This window comes from Panicum virgatum, chromosome 2K, assembly GCF_016808335.1.
Source record: "Panicum virgatum strain AP13 chromosome 2K, P.virgatum_v5, whole genome shotgun sequence".
Lineage (NCBI taxonomy): Eukaryota > Viridiplantae > Streptophyta > Magnoliopsida > Poales > Poaceae > Panicum > Panicum virgatum.
Window position 1 is genome coordinate 22,170,744 of NC_053137.1, and position 18,071 is coordinate 22,188,814.

Below are 18,071 nucleotides of genomic sequence, written 5' to 3' on the forward strand. Positions count from 1 at the left end.
GATGCTAGTTATAAAACATGCTTAGTTATGCCAATGTAATCAAGGGATAATGACAAAATATTCCAACTCAGAGTGCAAATGCTCGATAACCATGATATTGATGCACCCATGAGATGTAGGATTGCAATGGTGGTGCAATGCAATGATGGGATGTTCCATGCGCAAACTGAAATGGTGCATATGACACAATGCAATTGTCATGATGCTGATTCAATGATGCATACACCATGATGCAAGGATGATGATGCTCGTGTTTGACACACGTGTGAGATGCATAAAGTATGATTCATACACACATGAGTTTATGAGGCACACAATGCAGCACGCGCCTTATGACCGTTCCCTCTTGACTAACCTCGCGTTAACCCTATACCCTTGAGTAAGTATTAGAAGTTAGGACACTAGTAAGGGTTGCACAAGAAGGAATTGAGGTGAGGTAGGTCACATATACCGAGACACCAGCGCGCTCCTAGTGGCTCAATCATGTGGCTGCAGCGCACATGAGGTTCTAGGTTCCGTCGCGGCATCATGGTCACATGAATAAACACCACCACAAAAGAAATCAAGAGCAACAACCCAATAGTGCCAGCCACAATAAGATAGGTTAGAGGGAACCGAAGACAACCCATGATGTTATACTTGGACGCATACCCATTAGTCAGTCTACGGATTCCTGATGATGATACGACACTATGCACTGAACATTGACGTGAAAATATGTGATGCATGATTGTTGCAATGATTGTATTCAAAAAGTTATTATTGCCATGAAACTTTTTAGTTTACCAAAAAATTAACTGAAGGTACGAGTTTTCAGATGTTGGAATCAAAATAGCCAGCAACATAAGTTACAACATCACGAGAGCATAGAATGATCATTGAACGATGGATTCAAGAGTTTTTGTGACAAACATCAAGGGTTAGTTACTAAAGAGAAAAGCAACAATGCTTTTGCTAGAATAGATTCAAGGCTTTGATCAAAAGTTTGATCGGAATAGACAAGCTGAAATGTAAGGTTCCCGTAAGACCCAAGCCACTGACTTGCAAGAGATCTTCTCAGCCCAAAGTTTAGCAGAGTATATGTTAGCCCCAGTACTAATCGCACCAAAAACTAAGCAGGCATTCATGTAAAAGCAACACATTTTAGTAAAACGACGTAACAAGCAAGGCGATCAACCAAACCAAGACAACATGATGCATGCATGTTCTATTCGTTTCTCACCCAAACAATTGCCAAAACTAGGCATACAGGGACAATTGGTGGCACATACGTACTCTCCCTATATACTAGTCGTTCTTATGTTCATAACTTACGTAACGTGGTTAGGGTACCTACAGAAGAACACAAGATATATCCACGTCTGGACCCTTCGTGCCAGCACACACGAACGGCCCCCATGTGTCCTACGCCACACGGGTAATGCATATGCAGTATCTCACATATTCACACATACATTACCACCCACTATAGAGATGGCACCCAAACATTTGACGCTGAATGGGCAGCGCTGCATATGTCATAATAACATATTCACTTCCCATACACTCGCCTTACGGGACATCTAAGGGTAAACGTGTCCCAAGGTACACGGTCATGGCCAACCGCATGACAGGGCCAACCGCATGATAGGTCTACATCTCGTAACATTGACTTACGAGATGGTCGTGATTACAATCACACGGTAGGAAATCCACACTCCATATCAGGCGGCAGATAGCGACAGGCTCATTTGAATTGAGCCTTATCACCTCCTTGTATGCTCATCATATGGGACCTGCGCACGTATGAAACACGTGGCCTATTCTAAAGGACTACCAAGAATGCTTACCTTGCTCACCTGAGCATAAGTGCGTCGTTGCAAAATATTAAATACTAGTTGTGTGCAAGAAAGTAAGTTTTAACAGAAAGTAAAGTGCTGGAAATGCTGGAATAAAATAGATACATAGATGCCACCATGACTAATAAAACCTAGATCGGGCATACGAGCTATCTATCTTATTCCTTAGCATAACTAGCGTCAGATTTTCAAAACCGACAATTTTGCAAACTAAAAGTTAGTTTTCAACCAAATTTAGCATGCAAGTAATCATCCCCAGTGTGTTTCAGCTCTGATACCAGCTGTAGCAGAACCGCCCAAATTAAACTGGCTTAAGTGCGCTAACAATCATCTTAATGGTTAATCAAGCTACCACACACTTAAAACGGTGTAATCCGGTCGTCTGTCGGGTTGAGGATCGAAAAACACTGGAAGTCACGCACGAAGACGAGCACAGATGATTACAAGCAGACAAAAGTTCTCAAATTTAATTTACAATGCGGAGTTTTACAAACAAGTTTACGTAATATATCAGAGTTCAAAATGCAGCAAAAATTAAATAGAAGTTTAGTTTAGAAAAACAACGATAACTACGATGACGTGAGGATGTCACATCGAGCCCACCGATGTGAATCCTGGTTAGCTCCAACCAGCAGCAGACACCTAAACACAGGATAATAACAAACCCTGAGTATACTAATACTCAGCAAGGCTTACCCGACCATGGGTATACTTAGTCCACTATCTAGATATGCTCAGCTTTTTTTTTGCTCTGGAGTTTATTTTTGCTGGAAACCGACTAATAGTGGATCCTAACTTTCAATATTTTAGCTCAAGTTTAATGTACAAACATCACTAGGTTTGCATAAACATCTAGAGCAAACATGGTATATCACATTATATTTTCCAAGAGTACACTAAACATATCGCATCACATTGCCATTCTCGTTCCACTTGTTTACTACGATGTGACAGAGAGATCAAGGTTCTCATAACCGCGAGTCACAGCGAATCGATCCGATTTAACCTTTCAAGGTGGACCTAACTCACACGACACATGCAAACCACGCCGGGTCACACGCATCAACTGTTCTCGTCATTACCACGACACCTAAACCACGCCTGCCAAAACCCGGGTGAAGGGCCCCTCTTGATGAACTTCCAGAGTACCCGGAGGCGACATACACTCCAACACCCATCATCATTCCACTCCCAGAGTAGCAGGTCGCAGTTCAAGCTATCGTTGTAAACCAGGTCTACAGCTTACCGGTTTCGACTACCTCCTACTTCCGGCATGTGGTTAGTACTGTTCAATCCTCGATCAATGTGCCAACAATGGTACGGTCCTCAATTGACACAGGCGGAGGCTTACTTTCCATCCATTTCATATCTATAACAAATTTCATCTCCGTATGGTCTCCATTTCTCTTTCCTCATTGATTCATTCTCAAGTACTTTGCCAGAAGTAACAAGGACCTATAGTTCGCGAGTGACAGGAATCACTCGACTTCTACCGAGTCCTAATTAAGCATGGCAGTACTAACGGCCTGCACACTAGTAGAGTAACTGAGGAAACCTAGGGATCATGCATCTATGGTGTCATTTAACTCCTAGAAAACTTAATGCACAAATACATAGATAAACCATTGAATACTCAAATTAGGGGTCATGCTCCGGGGCTTGCCTGGGAGTAACACTAAGCTAATGTTAGTACTAACAAGGCCTTGGGCCCTTCCGACCTTAAGCCGGGTCTTCAGTTGCTCCAGCGGGTCCTTCACTCTTCAGGACACGTCCACCCAACACCGTCTTGTGGTTCAGTTCCGTCAGCACGTGCTCCACATCCACACGTTGTACGTCTACCATACCTAAATGATAGGCAACAATGCAAGTACATGAACTTCAGGAAAACAACCCTGATACATGAGTGTTCATGATGCAACGCAAGGCAATACGATTAAGAAGAAAAACATGACTGGGCAATCATTTATCGAGTAAGCACCACAAACAAACTTAAAAGGCAAAAACGAGTTGGTGCTACAATATGATAGTTCATTAAGTATTTTAGCCTGAAGTGTTTCCTACTAAAAAGCATTACTAGCTTGCTTAGAAAAGATTAAGGAAAGATATAAAGCAAGAAAGAACAATTAGGACAATTTATTTAACTAGCAAGTCACAAAAGTAGATTAAATAAAAGCAACCCATGAGCTAGTTTTCAAGAGTTCAACATAATTTATACAGGACTAACACAAATTGTTGAATTTAACAAGCAACCATGATTTTCCAGCATTTATTGATAACATGAAGTAATTAGATTAACCCCATCATGACATACAAGTTAATTTAAATCAAATCATTGCAAGCACTCACCAATTAAGAATTAGCCAAACCTGTCTAGTCAAAAAGAGTTAAAAGGATTCACCCAGAAATGACATAACTTGATGGATTGAATCATGCAGAAAGTAATTGCTTAGCAAAGCTTTTGGAAAGTGAAAGCTATAACTGGGAACTAAACAAATATAAAAACTTAACTTGCAGCCATGTTTTAGTAACAAAAATTAACTAGCATGATATGATATTGGTAAAGAGTGTAACAAAAAATTTATCAACATTTATCGATGACCGGAAACATTTATTTTTGCTGTAGGATGGAAATCAAACAATAATAGATCCACAACATGCACATAGGATATGCATCTAAATTTTTTTTAGTGAAATACACATGCAAAGAGTAGGCTACCACAAAATTTTCAGGATTTTTAGACAAAGAGAACAACAGATACAAAATAAACTAGCTTAAGCACAAACCAAATTTTAGCAGGGGTAAAATTGATATTTCACATGCATGAGTATTTTTCCTCTGAAGATCTAGGCTTAAGCAACCTAACAAAATTTAGTTTACATTTTTAGCATTTTTCTATGATTTATTATGTATTTAGAAAACTTAACCGAAATAAAAGATTTTTGAAAATCAAAACCTAAATAGGGCTGACAGCCGGGCCCCACATGTTAGTAGGAGCCCAGCCCCCAGCCCCTCCCCTGCTCTCTGCTCGCGCACGCGCGCGTGGCCAGCCATGGCTGGCGCGGCGGCGGTGCGGCTCTCCCCCCCCCCCGATGTTGGCCGGCCGGCGACGCGGAATGGCCGACCGCGGCCAGGGCGGGCCGGAGGAGCGGGGGCGCCCGGCGGCCGAGCAGGGCACACGTGGGGTGGCCCGGGGCACGCGCGGGGCAGGGGCGGTGGTGGCTTGCGGTGGCGCATGGTGGCGCGGCCACTCCGGCCAGCGCAGGGCCAGGCATCGGCGGTGTGGGGCAGGACGAGCACCAGCGCGGCCGGGCGGTGCCGGCGTGTGCGGTGGCGCGGCCCTGTGCCGCGCGGGCTCTACCCGCGGCGTGTGGCGGCGGGAGCAGGTCGGGTCGACGGCGGCATGGCGGTCTTCTAGCGCCGGAAGCGCAAGAACCCGAAGGGAAAGGGGTTGGGGAGGATGAGGGCATCGTGTCCAAGCTCACCGCGGGCTCGATTTGGACGGAGGGTGGCCGGAGTTAGGAGATCGACGGCGAGGGCAGAGCTTCAGTGTAGATGGCAATGGCGGCCGGCGGTCTGGAGGCCGATTCGGCCAGGGTGCGGCTCAATCGAACTCGAGAAGGGGTGGTGGAGCTTTGGGGTGTGGCTAGGGAGGCTGGGGCGTGGGGAATCAGGGCAGGACGGCGAGGGGTGGCCGGAGGGCGCCGGCGGCGGGCTCAGCTCGTGCTCTGCCACGTGTGAGCCCGAGGAGGAAGAAGAAGGGAGGGGGAATGGATAGGGACGGCGCGGGAAGTTGATAAGAGCGGCACGCACGTAGGATGAGGATCGCCGCGATGGCTGACGCGTGGAGGTCGCCGGCGATCGCCGGTCGCGGTATGGGCGTCGGGCACAGTAGAGAACAGAGAAGCACAGTGATGCGTTTAAACGATTTTGACTAGATTTTGACCGGGTAAAACTCAAAATTTTGTAAAGGAACTTGAAATTCGGCCAAAATAAAAGTTGTAGAGGAAGAGAAGGTCTACAACTTTGCTTTTGGGCAGAACTTGATTTGAGGCTCGGATCATGGAGAAAAACGAGATCGAACACAGCTAAGTTGAGGAACACTATGCGAACTTGATTAGCGCTAACGATGAGCTTAAGTCCATGATTAACGGGTTAAGCACATGATTAGCATCGCGATTAACACTGGGGTGTTACAGGCACAATTGAATACCAACGCCTCCTACCGCTGCTATATCTTTCTTGCTGGGTTGGGGCTTGAGGTGGAAGAAGTATTTGAAAAGATTAAAATGGTGTTTGATCCCCAGGAAAGCTTCGCACAAATGGACGAAAATAGAAATGTGAAGGATGAAGTTTGGGGTCAAGTGATGCGCTTGAATCCCCCAGTGAAAAAGAAGGTCACAGAAGAAATCTGATGTTGGAATTTCAAATCTGCATTCAACAAAATAAGTAAAGAGAACTATCTCATTCGTTTCTTGGAACGGACGAGTGTGACCTAAAGCAGAGCGCCGCTTGATAGTCTCTTGGTGTTGCAGAAGACATTCATCAACAAGAGAGTGAATGTCAGATTTGGTGCACTTACTTGCTAGCCACCAGTCATCCAACGACGGGGCTCTGCTCCTCGCCGGTCGCCGCCTCCTTCTCCTTCCCCTTTCCGGTCGACTTCTTGGTTGCCATGCGGAAGTTCAAAGATCTCTTCCCACACATGCACTCGGGGGCTCTGAGTCTGTAGCGAAGAGGGCGCCGCCAGGTTTTAGGGATTCAAGCCAAAGATTGGAGAAGATGAATAGGCTCAAGAACAGATCTACTATCACTGGCGGTAGAAGCAAGAATTCTTGTGGAGGCTAGCGCAGTAGGTAAAACCTAAGGAGTCACGACTGGGTAAAGTAACTAACGGCGGTGGCACTTTGGTAAATACTCAGAAGAGAAAGCGACAACTCGCATGATTTACCGAGCAGTAATTTAGGAATATTCTTTATTTTCTATTTAAATCACTTTTTTTTCAGGATTTTTCCGAATAAAGGGTGGTTTTCCAGATCACGGGATTTTCTAATTCATACCATAAGGAAAAATCTAACGCCATGAATATTTGATCCTTAATTCCAAGGTTTGGGATTTTGAATCAAGGATCGGGGTTGCAGGATACATGTCATTAATGACCAAAATTTTTGGAATTATGAAAAATAAGTTAAAAGTCCTTTTGGCATCTAGCCCAGACATGTCTCTACCAGAGGATGTATCGTTGAACATCTTCTACTCGGTTTTAGGCATGAAATCTGCCCTGGACCTCGACATCGCCGCCAGAGGTTTGTTTGCTCAGAAAACTCCAATAGAAGGAAGAGGGATCTTAGATTTTCTCTTAGAAAACTCTTCATTCCCTACCAACCACAATGAACCCATCCAACAAGAGTGCGAGTCGCGCCAAGAGGATCTTCCAGCAGCTGAATCCAGTCTTTCAACTTCTACATCCTTAGATTCAGCCATAGAACTCACGCCCGACCCAGGAACATCGGGAGAGGAAGAAATTCAACCTCCGAAGTCCTATTTTCGATTCGAGGATGAACCTTTACGAGACATCCGAAACACCTTGAATCATCTTAGGCACGAGGAGCCTACAAAATCGATGTGTCTTTATGAGACCCTCGATATAATTTCCCGCCATACATCCGCAATGGATTGGTCAAAGGTGGCAAAGCGTGCTTCCGAAGCAATTCGGATTAGCCCAATCTCTGCAACCATCACTTGTTCTATGAAGGAAAAAATCGTAGAAGCTCTTCATTACCCTGCTGCTGAGGTTTGTATCATACTCGAGTACCTTTTTGATACTCTTATGGGTAACAAGCCTTTAACCCTGACCGACAAATACTTTAAAAGTCCATCCGGACTATAGTTTGAATGTCGGAGAATTGCAAGGGACGTGCCTATTAGCATAGACAAAATCGAAGTGCATTTAGATTTTCACATCTACGATATCCTCGATTTTGATCTCTTCCTAGGCTACCCGCTAGAAATACTTTTAGCATCTCATGGGAGCCTAGATGAGTTGTAAGGGAGCCCCATAGGCTACCGCCTCATCCAAACCACGTGGCGCCTCCTCAAAGGTCCCCTAGGTCAGTTGTAAGGGTCTCACCCCATGGCTCCCTGCTATAAATACAAGGGGGGGTAGAGATTAGAACACACACACACACACACACCACACTTACCTCTTCTCTCTTGTTCACCTCTTGCATAGTCTTTAGGCTTAGTGGAGTTTAGGAGAAGTTTAGGAGTCTTCGAGTCACCAAATCTGCTCGAGAGTCTGGTATGGGTTCATCTAGCTCTCTCTTGTAATATTCGGTTGATTGTAATAGAATTAGACTATGGTTACCGATATCTGCTCGAAGTATGTTATGAGTTATCGGATATATGCTTCTTGATATGGTTGCGTTATTGTTCAATGCTTGCATTGCATGATCGCCCTGTGCTTGAGATGGTTAACATATCGTGCTTAGAACTCTATCAACTACTCCAGTATTCGTATGATTGCTCTAGTGTGATGTCTGTCCATTCGGAGGGTGGGGGCTCCGCGCGGGACACTAGAGTATCCCTTACTAGTGTAGACATGGTGTCTAGATTAGCTAAGAGTTGCTATATGTCAACTATACCCACGGTTTGTAGAGGTAGCTGACAGGTTGTTGCTATATGTCAACTATACCCACGGTTTGTAGAGGTAGCTGACAGGTTGTGACAGCCCTGTCCGAGCCCGAGTAATCCTCCACATTCGGTATGGGGGGTAGGAGGTACATAAAGCCGCCGGGGTGTACGGGCTCCTCCCGTTGCATAGATAGCGGTCTCCCTGTTGTGTAGTTTAATCTATGACGATCTAACCATAAGATGGTATAGACATAGCTAGCCTAGCACAGTTGACTCGAGCCCTAACTTCTATCTTGCTCCCGGCCTAGAGCATCTTTTATCTTTTCTTTTATTTATTTATCAAGAGGGTAGTTTGTGTGTGTGTGTGTGTCACACTACCTCCTACCATGTTATATATCTTACCCCTGTTTATGCATGAGAATATCCAATCTAGATAAAGTTCATCAACTAGTCTATATCCATTCACTCACTGCCTTCCCCGCAGAAATATAAATGACACCCCGGTATACTCGTGGGTAAAATACCACAGCGGTATTCCATGCACTTGCAGATTTATTCGTGGTTCATGAAATACTGCCACCCCAAAATTGGCATCTGCGGGCGTCATCACTGCTTTCCCAGTAGTGACGTTGGTAGGCGTCAACAAGCATTTTTGGCGCCATTGCCGGGGAAGGCACAGATTGAAGTATATAGACAAAGTTATGAACAAAATCGAAATTGGTATTTGCTTGCTAAACAGGCTAGCTTGGCTTTGTTTTCTTGTCTTTGTTGATATGAAAATAGGGTACTGTATGACCGGTTTCGACTTGCCGCAAAATTTTCATTCCGATCCAGAGTCACTTTTGTGGAGGACGCGAGCTCGTCTCGTATCACCTCAGAGACCACTCTCGGCAGCCGAACTAGTCATCGCATCGTCGTCAGTTTCTCAAGCTATGGCCCAGAAGACACTCCGTGATTACTCTGCTCCGTCTGCTAACCAGGTCCCTACCGGGCCCAAGGTTAACACCGGAGGAGAAAATTTTGAGATCAAGACGGGTCTCATTACGATGGTGCAGGCCAACACTTTCTCTGCAGTACTTTTGTTATCAAGGGTGTATCGCAAGATGCAATCCGGCTCCGTCTATTTCCGTTCTCAATCTTGGGGAGAGCGAAGCAGTGGTTTTATGCTAACAAGGCTACTGTGGACACTTGGGACAAATGTGCCAAGGCGTTCATCTCGAAGTTTTTCCCGACGGGCAAAACCAATGCTCTTTGTGGACGGATTTCGAATTTCCAGCAGGCATCAAATGCGTCAATTCCTAAAGCTTGGGAGAGACTTCAAGAGTACATTCTAGCATGTCCACACCATGGAATGGACAATTGGCTCATTCTACAGAACTTCTACAATGGGTTGACACAGTCATCCCGTGATCATGTGGATGCCGCTGCGGGTGGAGCTTTCTTCTCGCTGACCATTGAAAGAGCTACATCATTGATCGAGAAGATGGTTTCCATCCAAGGCTGGAGCGATGATCGCCTCCAACCACGCTAGCGAGGTATGCACTCCGTCAAGGAGGCCGACATGCTCGCTATGATGATTGATCTCGTCCTCAAGAAAATTGAGAATTATTCACAAGATAAGGCTCAAATGCAAACTCTTCAAGCCTTAGAAACTCGCATGACATGCAAGGTCCGCGGGAATGTTGGACATTCGGGCGACAACTGCCCAAAAACCCAGGAAGAAGCATTATTCCTCAATGGCAACAATAATGGGTTTCGTCCACAAGGAGGTCAGGGGTGGAATCAACCACGCCCATACTATCAAGGAGGTAATGGCAATTCAAATTCTTTCAATCCTAACCAGCCTACCTTGAGAGATCTTGTCTACGGCCAAGTGAAGATCAATGAGTCCCTTTAGAAGAAGTTGGCCGCTACATAGTACATACAAATCTATGGAGACCATCCATGCCAAGATGGACGGATTTTCCACTGCCATCAAGAACCAGCTGAGTTTCAACAAGATGATTGAGACTCAACTAGCTCAAGTGGTTGCCGCCATGCCCTCTGCTATGGTGAATGTTAAGGTGACAACCACACGAGGAGGTAAAACTACTCAAGATCTGCCTTATCCTAACCTTGTCAACAGGAAGAAGACAAGCCCGGTGGCAGAAGAACCACCTCAGGAGGAGGAACCCGAGATGGTTCATGAATGGAAGACGGCTCCGCATGAATTTTATGATACTAAAGTATTGCCGTTCCCTATGAGGGCAAAGAAGCCAAGTACAGATGAACAGTTCAGCCGCTTTGTTGAGATGATACAACAAGTGAACATCAACGTGCCTTTGATGGATGCGATGATGGTTCCAACCTATGCTCGCTACATCAAGGACATAATCAACAACAAGCGACCGCTGCTGACTATGGAAGTAATCAAGCTCACTGAGGCATGTAGTGTAGCTATCCTTCATCAATTGCCCGAGAAGAAGAAGGATCCAGGATTTCCAACTATCAGATGTTCGATAGGGGCACAGAACTTCGACAAAGCCTTATGTGATTTGGGAGCCAGTGTTAGTGTGATGCCGAAGGCGGTCTTCGACCAACTCAACTACACAGAGTTGACACCAACACCCATGCAGTTGCAATTGGCTGACTCCTCAGTACGGCACCCAGAAGGAATCACTGGGGATGTCCCAGTGAGAGTACGGGACTGCTTTGTCCTAGTCAACTTTATGGTACTCAATATGGATAATCAGAAGAAAACCACTCTCATTCTGGGACGGCCATTCCTCAATACAGCAGATGCACACATTGATGTCAGGGCCGGAGAAATCCGACTTCACATCAATGGTAAAGAGGAGAAATTTGACTTCCGATCAAAGAAGGAGCAATGCTTGATGATCCGAGTCAAATTTTGGGCCAAATCCTCAGAAAATCAAAGAAGTCGAATTCACACCCTCTTAGAAAGATAGTCTTATACCTCTTATGAAGAAACTCATGAAAGAAGATTCAACGAGCTCAAAAAGGTCAAAAGGAGAAGGGTAAATCGAAGGTTACTACGCCCGAGGATCCTATTCCTGCGCCGTCTATGCTATCGAAGAACAACAAAAAGAAATGGCGGAAGAAGAACAAGACGTCATCGACCGCTACTACTTCTCTAGGTACGGACGAAACAACCTCAACCTGATCAGGTATGGAGAAAGGTCCTGCTTTTCGAACCCTAAACCAAGAGCTAGCTTGGGGGAGGTTCCCTCCCCTAAGTCAACTGTATCCTTTCCTTGCTTTTGAAAAAAATTTGATAAAAACATTCAAAAACAAATAAATATTTACTGCTTTATTTCTCTTTTCCATCATGCGCAGTAAGAATGTTTTAACTCCTTATGATAAGTTGAAAGGATGAGTTTTGCTTTGCTCTACCATGTCTCTTGTGCTTAGTTTGAAAATAAGAGTTCTCTTAAGTTTAAATAAGAGTTCTCTTAAGTTTAAATAAGTTTAAATAAGTTTCGTGGGTTGCATATGCTTGATCCAAGTCTAAGTTGTTGTGAGTATAGATATGGTAAATAAGGTTATGCAAGTTTGTTCTAGTGATGGTTGAAATCTAGAGTTGTTTTCGAAAATTTAAAAAGGCAAGTTCCCCAGTGATATGCAAAGTCCCACCAGAGCCATATGTCATATTTCATGGGAAAAAATCTTACACATATGTTGCTTGATGTTCTGTTGATTTTTGTCAAATTGTGTGACCCTAGTGAGATGCTTTTCATGCTTTCTCGATCATAAGCACGTACACGTCCCATCCTTTTGCTACATTCCTACACTGAGAATTAGCACCACCATCCATTTTCCACATTAACGCTCCATGTCTTGGTGATCTCTCTCATAGAACATCTCTGAAATAAAATAAAGTCAGATTATGGTTGCCCAAAAAAGAAAAGAAAAGATGGCATGCCAAAGAAGCATGACCCAAAAAAAGAGAGAGAAATAGGTAACCATGTCTAAAAAAAGGAAAGAAGAGACAAGGGATGATTCAAGAGAGAAAACCATTACCTCAAGGAGTAAGCCACATCCATCCATCCATCTATCCATCCACTCATACACTTGCACCTTTTGATCGAGATTTCATGACTTGTTTCTTCATGGATCATCTCTTTGACTTCACAATATATGGAATGCAAGTATGCCCTGTTCTTATCCTACCTTGAGCCCCACAAAAGCTTTGTAGTAGTAGGAAAGATCAAAGGCAAATATTGCCCTGGTGAGGAAAATACAAGTTGAGTGCCTCGAGAGAGTTATCCTAGGAACTTTGCCATGTTTTCAAAAAAAAAAAATCTTTCAAAAAAAGTACCTCCAGATGGATTGCAGATCTATGTGCAAGTAAGTATTACTCTATGCACCGTTATAACTCTTAACAGCCCAAGACAAGGAGACAGCTAAAAAGTCCCATGAAGGAGTAAGGCAATTGTGCAAAGGTATGATAGCCAACTTATTTAAGCTTATAGATGAATCTCTCTGCTTCAGACTATGACATGACAGGTAAGGTACTAGTCAAAGTGATTTTCTGATCAACAACCTGATTTGTCCTACTTTGCTCGGGACGAGCAAAGGACAGCTTGGGGGGATCTTGTTGACGCTCACTAACAACCATTTCCAGGCGTCAACTTGATCAGAAAATTATGAGAGTTTGCATTTCTTACACGCATCCTTATCCAATAAAGTCCCTAAACCACACTTCACCTTCTAGAAAATGCAAGCTGTGTTTTTGAGCTAATATGCAGGTTGCAAGCACACTTGGGCCCGACATAAAATTACAGAAAATATCAGAGCGACGATTCAGGCTCAAATGGACCAAGTGTAGCCCAAGAACCCAATTCAAACCATTCAAGATAGTCCAAGACCAACGGGATTAGGACAAGGCAGCCCAGGACAGCATGCTAGACGAAGCTGGGGGCGGTTAGAGCCTCGGGCAGGCCGACCGACCTACCAGGCCCGTGGGCCCCACCGCCTCACCCAAACCACGTGGCGCCTCCTCGTAGGTCCCCTAGGTCAGTTGTAAGGGTCTCACCCCATGGCTCCCTGCTATAAATACAAGGGGGGGTAGAGATTAGAACACACACACACACACACACACCACACTTACCTCTTCTCTCTTGTTCACCTCTTGCATAGTCTTTAGGCTTAGTGGAGTTTAGGAGAAGTTTAGGAGTCTTCGAGTCACCGGATCTGCTTGAGAGTTTGGTATGGGTTTATCTCTAGCTCTCTCTTATAATATTCGGTTGTTTGTAATAGAATTAGACTATGGTTACCGATATCTGCTCGAAGTATGTTATGAGTTATCGGATATATGCTTCTTGATATGGTTGCGTTATTGTTCAATGCTTGCATTGCATGATCGCTCTGTACTTGAGATGGTTAACATATCGTGCTTAGAACTCTATCAACTGCTCCAATATTCGTATTATTGCTCTAGTGTGATGTCTGTCCATTCGGAGGGAGGGGGCTCCACACGGGACACTAGAGTATCCCCTACTAGTGTAGACATGGTGTCTAGATTAGCTAAGAGTTGCTGAATGTCAACTATACCCACAGTTTGTAGAGGTAGCCGGCAGGTGGTGATAGCCCTGTCCGAGCCCGAGTAATCCTCCACGTTCGGTATGAGGGGTAGGAGGTACATAAAGCCGCCGGGGTGTACGGGCTCCTCCCGTTGCATTGATAGCGGTCTCCCTATTGTGTAGTTTAATCTCTGACGATCTAACCATAAGATGGTATAGATATAGCTGGCCTAGCACAGTTGACTCGAGCTCTAACTTCTGCCTTGCTCCCGGCCTAGAGCATCTTTTATCTTTTCTTTTATTTATTTATCTAGAGGGTAGTTTGTGTGTGTCATACTACCTCTTACCATGTTATATATCTTACCCCTGTTTATGCATGAGAATATCCAATCTAGATAAAATTCATCAACTAGTCTATATCCCTTCACTCACCGCCTTCCCTGCAGAAATATAAATGACACCCTGGTATACTCCCGGGTAAAATGTTACAGCAGTATTCCGAGCGCTTGCGGATTTATTGGTGGTTCATGAAATACTGCCACCCCAAAATTGGCGTCTGCGGGCGTCATCACTGCTTTCGCAGTGGTGACGTTGGTAGGCGTCAACAAGGCGCCGACTCTGGAGTCCAATGAAATGGATTCCTCAAATGAGCATGGATTTTCACTTTTGACATACCACGTAAACCATGCTCATTCAATACAACTCCAGAGTCAGGCATGCTTAGTGCACCGTGCACACACGAGGACTACAACCACCTTATAGTCCTCTTCTGCAGAATCTTCAGAAGGTTGGTTGTAGATGTATACGTTTATCACAAACATTACAGATTTCGTGGGTGCACCGTGGCACTAACCTTGTAGCTAGCTTCAACGATTGGTGGTGAAACAATGACCCATCACCAATGATGGCTACAAGGGTTATCATGGTCGAGCTTATGACTAGAAACAAAGCACTGCTGGGAGATAGCCCGGACTATCATTTATTTATTTACTTCTTTATTTCCCTTTCAATAAAAAGCAAGAGTATGCTCTAGGATATAGTTTTCCTTCGGGTATTTTTGGTCGCTAACCTTTCTAGGGGAAGATCAAAAAGAACGATAGAATTGCAGCACCTACAAACATGTAAGCTACACCGACTACAACACTTCAATATGCCTCGATGGAGGAACAACTACTGAAGGAGACTTGAACACCATACACTTGAAGTTTTGCAAACTCCAAGTGTGGGGGAGGTATGTGAGTACCCCAAAATAAGTTTTTTTTCTCAATTCATATCTTGTCTTGGAATTTGTGTATGTCCTCGCATCTTGCTCTATAAAAAAAAGAAAAAAAAAGAATGAGAGGAGTTACCATGGCGACATTATCGTCTCCATCAAAAAAAAATGCCGTGGTAAGTACTCTCAAATGTTCTGCTTTTGACATTAAACAAAGCCCTGCTGGGAGGTCACCCGAGGATCACCAGGTTCATGCTCATGCCTATCTCTCTTTGAATAAAGCTCAATCATGCTTCCTTGCTCCCTTTATCTGTTCTCGCATGCTCTAGTTTGAATGTGTTTGATGCATCACACATTCATAGGCGTTCTAAATCAAGCATGGTGCTTGGGTTAAAATGTCTTCTTTAGTCAAACTGACATGGGGTCAAGTTTGATTGATGTTCTAGAGTTAATACTTGTATAGATGTTGGTTGCATATATGGACTAACCCCTGCAGAAAAAAAATCAAATCGAATTGGGTGAGTCAGTGAGTTGAATTCAAATGGAAAGGTAAGCCAATGTTTTGGATTAATGTTGCGCAACATACTCATGTTGATGCAATCTTAGTTCAGCCTTACTTGAGTAAGTATCTAGGTGAGATTAAATTTTAGTTCAAATAAATTTTAGGAGCTCTCTAGTTCTTAAAACCGGTAGAGCTATTAGTTTGTTTCCATATTTTTGTTTTTGAATAAGCACTAGGTACAAGAACAAGTGTGGGGGAAATCTCTCAGAACTTTCATGCATATACACTCGAGATCTCCCACAACACATGCACAATACCGACCAAACCAGCACACAAAAGGCCAAGACGAATTGGTGCTAGCAAGGTTTGGCCAACCGGAACTACCACCGTTTGTTCTTCATCGCAACAGTTTGCGCACTCTAACCCTCACTCTCCCTAACCTATTGATGAGGACATGAAACCTATGGATACGACCATGATAGTTAAATACATGGTGAGCTCGTTTCTATATTTGCATAATGATTTTTGGTACAATTCACTTGGTTCCACTTGTACATGTCAATCTTTGATTGCAGGCCCAAATGTAAAGTTGAACTTTCGTTTTGCCGGTAGACCGATAGTGAATCATTGCGAAGGTCATAACTCAGTCATCCGGAGTGTGATTAAGGTCCATGAGCTCTTGATGGAAAGCTTATTTGATAAGCTTTCATCATGACATTCTGCCATTGTTTCTGCCGGAAGCTATATTGTCGTCATGGGCTTGTTATTCATCCTTGGGATCCTGGCCCAAGTTGGAGAATGCCCCAAAGATTTGTAGAGGAGTTTGAAGATGGCCAAGAACGTCCTCCTCTATGGCCACCACCTTAGGAGACCTGCAAGGCGGTCCAAGTCAAGTTGGAGGCCCAAACCAAGTCGACTTCGAGTCCGTTTCGGAGTCCAGGAGCAGTCTGCACTAAAATGGGAGCCACAGTCGCATACTGGCTCGGATTAGGTCGCATTTTATGTGGTTGGAAAGATAATTCTAAGATGCTTCCAATGGAACCAGTATCAGGACCAAATTAGTTCAGAGTCGATGGGAATCTTCTGAGGAAGTTGTCGTCCAGAATCTGTCCCGGTGCTGCATCACTGTTTTTGGGTCGATGGTCTGTGTATCGTGTTGGAGCGCAATAGGGGCGTGTCCAGGGGTCCCTCCATGACCCTAGGGTCTTTTTTAATAGCCGCTGCCACATCGTTAGGGTTTGGGTTTTGCTTAGATTCATTCTATCAAGAACAGTTGTCGCTGTTCATCGGTTTGTGAAACCCCAACTCGTGAGATTAATCATTCATCTGTAGAGTCACTTCATTTGAGTTGTGTTTCTTTCGAGTTCTTTCTTGTGTTCTTCGTTGCACTTGCAGGGATTAGCCTTCTTGGCGAGGACAACCGGGTTGTGACACGGTTGATAACCAGAGGAGTTGTGGTGCTAAGATTGCTGGATTCGGGTCTTAGGATCTGAAGCCGGATCGGTGTGTCTCGCTCCTCCTACAACGAGAGTTATCCAGAACCTGACGAAAGATCGGGAACCCACGTCCCCATTACCTATGAGTTTAAATGAAATCTTGATTAATCACTAAAATTAAACTCAAGGATATTCTCTGGTTTTGTACTTCTCTATGATTGGCTTGCATACTTTTTATTCTTTGCTACGCCTGAGCTTGTGAATCATATCTTAGGGAACTAATGATTGTTAAGTTGTTGACTAGTGAGATATGGTTTGATGGAAGAGTCCTTGCTTTCTCTGCTTTTATGTCTGGGAAATTTTTATCAAAAGGAAAACCTCCATAGCTTTACAACTCCACGTGTTTGTCCTACCAGAGCCATATGATGATTTTCATGATACAAACCTTTACACATATGTGCCTTGTTGTTGCATTGAGCTTCTTCAAACTTTGTGACCCTGGTGAGATGTCTTTCATACTTGTTTGATCAAGATCATGTGCACTCCATCAGCTAAACTTCTACATTGGAAGTTAGCTACCCATTCCATGTTTAATGATCTCTCTCTAGTATCCTTCAAATGAGGCATGGGCTATCCAAAAAAAAAGAAAGATGGCATGCCCAAGAAGCATGACCCAAAAAAAATTTGGACACATGAAAGTCCAAGAAAAAAATATACAATAATATAGCCATGTCCTCATGTTATCCAAATAAAGGAGAGGGAGATTCATAAAAGAAGTATTTCATCCCATCATCCACCTTCCACATATGTGCACAATCTTGATCAGCTTGTTTGATTAGTTATCTCCATGGATCCGTTGTTTGATTTCGCAATATATGTGACACAAGTGCATGCTTCCACTTCTCCTACTTTGAGCTCCACATAAGCTA

The 18,071-nt window shown here is 44.1% G+C and overlaps 1 protein-coding gene across 1 annotated transcript; it reads left to right on the top strand.

The window, feature by feature from the left end:
• The first annotated feature begins 10,505 nt into the window (after positions 1 to 10,505).
• On the top strand, positions 10,506 to 11,417 carry LOC120695198. Its single transcript, XM_039978497.1, has one exon. It carries the CDS (start codon positions 10,506 to 10,508, stop codon positions 11,415 to 11,417), a length of 912 nt encoding a protein of 303 aa, XP_039834431.1.
• Positions 11,418 to 18,071: the final 6,654 nt, after the last annotated feature.

Excerpts from the sequence above, each read along its gene's own strand:
- LOC120695198 (XM_039978497.1), top strand. The coding sequence starts at position 10,506 with ATGCCCTCTGCTATGGTGAATGTTAAGGTGACAACCACACGAGGAGGT.